The sequence below is a fragment of the Malus domestica genome, chromosome 10 (genome assembly GCF_042453785.1).
Source record: "Malus domestica chromosome 10, GDT2T_hap1".
NCBI lineage: Eukaryota > Viridiplantae > Streptophyta > Magnoliopsida > Rosales > Rosaceae > Malus > Malus domestica.
Window position 1 is genome coordinate 16205117 of NC_091670.1, and position 4663 is coordinate 16209779.

The following is a 4663-nucleotide window of genomic DNA, read 5'->3' on the forward strand; positions in this document are numbered from 1 at the left end:
GGCCGAATGGCATGCGACGATAAGCAAAAGTTCCAAAGGGACACATGAATGTGGTCTTCTCTTGGTCATCCGGGGCTATCACAATTTGGTTATATCCAGAATATCCATCAGGAAAACAATAAAAAACATGACCGGTTAACCTTTCAAGCATTTGGTCGATGAATGGCAAAGGGAAATGATATTTCCTTGTTATGGCGTTGAGCTTCCTATAGTCGATGCAAACTTGCCATCCAGTTTGAACTCGTGTTGGCACAAGCTCGTTTTCTTCATTTTTCACACAGTGACTTCAGACTTTTTGGGAACGAATTGAATTGGTGAAACCCATCGGCTATCGGAAATGGGATAAATCACTCCACAATCTAGGAGCTTGATTATCTCATTCTTCATAACTTCCATCATGGGAGGGTTGAGACAGTGTTGAGCCTCTCGAGATGGTTTAGTCCTCTCCTCAAGAAGTATACGGTGCATGCAAGTGGTAGGGCTAATTCCCCTAATATCGGCCAAGGTCCACCCTATGGCTATTTTGTATTCCCGTAACACCCTTACAAGCTTCTCTTCCTCTTGTGCCGTGAGAAGTGAAGAAACAATGACTGGCAAAGTCTCGTCATCTCCCAAAAACACATACTTTTAAATGGTCCGGCAACAGCTTAAGTTCAAGAGAAGGTGCCTGAATAACAGAAGGTAACAACTTAGTAGAAACTGAACTTGAAATTGGGAGCAGAACCTTACCATAGTGTCGTGGTAGTGACTCAAGGGCAGCCACAACCTCTGCAACTTCTTCATTAAAGGGCACGGCAATGGTTTCCACAATCTGGCCGTGGGGGTGCAAGGCTCCAATGTCTTGGTTTCTGAGTTCTATGCCCTTCATAATGGTTGTTTCAAGGGTATCATCGTTCAATTCCTCAAGATACTCCTACGCCAAAGAATTAATGATATCAATAGAAAAACAAGAATGATCATCAACAGGATATCTCATAGTTTCAGAAATATTAAAATCGATAACTTCCCCATCAAATTCCATCGTCAAAGTGCCCTTGAACACATCTATCTTTGTGTGGGCTGTCTTCATGAATGGCCTTCCAAGGATAATCGGCAAAGATGTGGAATGGGCTAAATCTTCCATGTTAAGAATGTAAAAATCAGCCGGGAAGATCAAATGGTTCACCTGCACTAAAACATCCTCCAATACTCCTTTTGGATAAGCATTAGATGCATAAATAGAATAAGGCATGACATTTATAGATGCACCTGAGTCGAGCATTACATGTTCAAATCGATTAGTCCCAATTACACAAGGAATCGTAAAACTACCAGGGTCTTTGCATTTAGTGCGCAGTTTACGTTGCAAGATGGCTGAAACATTTTCACTTACCTTAACCACCTCTTTGTTCGACATTCTTCTCTTGGTTGTGCACAGCTCCTTGAGAAATTTGGCATATTTCGGGACTTGTTTAATTGCCTCAAGGAGTGGAATATTTACTTGCACTTTCCAGAATGTTTCAAGTGAAGGAAATTTTGTGAAAAACATGTTCATTTAAGCAACATCTATAGCATGCAATTAACAATCAAAAGGCGGAATCATGCTTGTATGCACTTAAAAACAAAACATTAACCATGAAATTCAAAGCCTAGTAGATTGGTGAACCTTGACTCAACTTAAAACAACATTTGTTAGTTGAGAAATATTATACCTTTGTAGATTCCTCTTTGCATAAGCAAAGGCTAATCACCCAAGGAGAGGGCCTTCATTCCTTGCTTCTTAGATCCATGGATTTGGATGGAAGAATTGGTTTCTCCAAGTTCTCAAAATTGAGAACCTCTAAGTCTCCACACCAAGGAAAGATTGATGAAGAAATGAGTGACCTTGGAGGAGAAAGATTACTAGCTAATCCCCTCCAAGGGGACCGGCCTCTTAGAGAGAAAAGGGAGAGATATGTTCTCTCCAATTCTCTAAAAGAAACCCTTAAATGAATTTTGGCTATAAAGTCATATTTATACCTTAATTCATTGGAGTGGCAAACTTGTAAATAAGTCCAAAACCCACTCATTTAACTAAATGGCCGGCCATAAGGTTTCATTGGGCTTTTAAGGCCTTTGTGAATTATTTGTCATTAAGTTGTCATACAACTTAAGTCAATGGGCTTGACGTTCGAAGCCCATTGGGCCTTGAGGCCCAAAACTAACCCATGGTCTTTTAACGAACTTATTCGTTTGATTAATTAACATATTAATTAATCCTTGCCATAAATAATTAAACCATTTAATTATTCTTACTCATCTCCGTTGTTTCTTCAATCTCTACCTTACACGGTGTACGATCCATTAGGTTCCTTTTAGCGAGGCAGTGGGCGATTAAAACCATTTCAAATCGATTGTGAATTGAAACTTACTTTCAATTCTCCCTTTAGTGATTATACACGTTTAGGGCTTCCACAAACCATGAGTGACACCTAGCAGCATATCATGGTTACCCAAGCTAATCAGAAGAGGTGGAGAACCGATTCAGTTTAGGATTACAATGCAATACGGTCTTTCTCTAATACAATACTCTTGACCACATTGTTTGGATTGATAGTTTATTCATGTCTACTATCCAATGTGATACTGTTTGGATCCAAATTTACACCATCGGCCCGTGTAATCAAGGCCGTTGAGTAAGCATTGTTCTCAACCGTCGGATGGAAAAGTGAAGATATTTTTGTTAAAGGATATTATGGTTTTCATCATATTATTCTTTTAATATGAATTATCTTGGCATATTTTTAAGCAGATAAATAAGGTGCGAATTATATCCCTAAGCAAGCGGTACAGTTCAAATTGAGTTAGGATTTGTGTGGACGTATGGATTGGATATGCTGCAAGCTAATATTAAAGAAAGGGGATCAGGATGCATGCACCTAGTCTAAAGGTATGGCAGAATGCCAAGATAAAAGACTTGTCAATGGTGCCGTGTGAAAAGCTACCATATAGCCTGCATGCCTATGCCTAATTATATATATATATATATATATATATATATATATATATATATATATATATATATATATATATGATGGTGGTTATTTTGATGGGCCTTATCTGAACCAATCTAAGCGTGCAGATTCAGAGTCGTGGGAGTATAAGGATTATCTGATGCAATTTGTGGAAGAGTCCTAATACATGGCAGAAGCATATATCAGCTTATCAACCAACGTGTATATGTCCCTATAAATACAGAGGCAGTGCATCATTTAGAGAGGACCTCCAATTCAACACACAACTGCCCTGCGCAAATTCTCTCAACAACTGAGATTTTTTATTTTCTCTTTTCGCTGACACATCTTCCGTTGGCATCAATAGCACTGTGGAAGCAACCGGTGATATCTTAAGTCGGCATAGATAGCTCTATCACCGTAGAATCAGCCGATCTCGCAGCATCTTCCGTTGGCATCAACAGCACTGCGGCGAGGACGGTTGATTACCTATCCAAGTCTCGGTCGAGAAGGATTTCTGAATCCTTATTGGTCGAGGTCATCTCATCAGCCTTCTCGGCGAAGTGAGGTGTTACAAGTGATTACATTCGGCACGTTGAAAGCCGAATTTGATATTGGACTTCGTAAAAATAGTAACCTTGTCTTCAGGTTCGAGAGCCCAAGAGGCCGAGACGTGTTCATTTCTCGGCCGCAATATCAAGACAGAGAAGTCAGCCGCGCTCCCAACGTAACATCAAAAAATTTACTCCTCGGTCGAGCTCGGCCGACGAGTTGGCACGCCCCGTAATCACCGAAGGACGTAGTTAGCTTATAGATTACTCGGCCTGCGCTCCACGTAGGCTTTGTAGTTTCTAGGGTCAACAGATACATGTGCTTATATGATTACCTTGAATAAGATTTGGAACGACTTCCTAAATCTTATTCATACTCTGGCCAGAGATTCTTAATCATATCATAGAGTATTCTCCCCCAAACGGTTTGAAGGTTAGAGATCCCTTGTTGTGCATTCACTCACCTCCATGGCTAAGTGGCTTAACCCCAACTATGCCGTGGACACCCTCGAATGGAGTGACTTTAACACAATCAAAGATCAAGGACTTAACCACAAGACAACTATGATGCCTCAGGTCAAAGGACTACTTTGCATTATCCCAACCATGAGTTCTCATGTGACATGAGTATGAGAACTCCTCGTTGATCGTGTTCAGTGGACTCATTCGCTATTGAGCACCTACATTCTTGTCTTGGTGTCAATCACACCAATGACTCGAGACTAGTCACTCTCACTAAGAGAAGACATAGCATGTACTGATCTTAACGGACTGTCAATGCCCAATTAGCAATCCTATGATCAGGAACGTTTAGGATATGTATACTAAAGAGAATGGTCTCATTAATCTAACTTGTTTAAATCACATTCTCCTAATTACATATTCCTTGGACTTATCGTTTAAGCATATAACATTTATATGAGACGGCTTAAAACAATAATCTTTGCCCTTGATATTAAACTAGATTAGTTTAACATGTGAAACGTCCGTAAAGTATCATCATATGATTGGTTTTAGGGCACATTTCCAACAATCTCCCACTTGCACTAGAGCCAATCGGCTTGGTTATCAGTGATGATACGTCTTTTGTAGTCATTTCAAAAATGGCTGAGTAGTAGGCCTAGGCAATGGATATCTATA

At 40.0% G+C, this 4663-nt stretch overlaps 1 protein-coding gene across 1 annotated transcript; it reads right to left on the minus strand.

The window, feature by feature from the left end:
- Positions 1-604: 604 nt before the first annotated feature.
- LOC139188572 (uncharacterized) lies at positions 605-1396 on the minus strand. The gene is made up of 2 exons (XM_070806183.1): positions 1004-1396; positions 605-913 (listed from the first exon to the last, which is right to left on the minus strand). The coding sequence occupies exons 1-2, from the start codon at positions 1394-1396 to the stop codon at positions 605-607; spliced, it is 702 nt and encodes a 233-aa protein (XP_070662284.1).
- Between the last annotated feature and the right edge of the window lie 3267 nt (positions 1397-4663).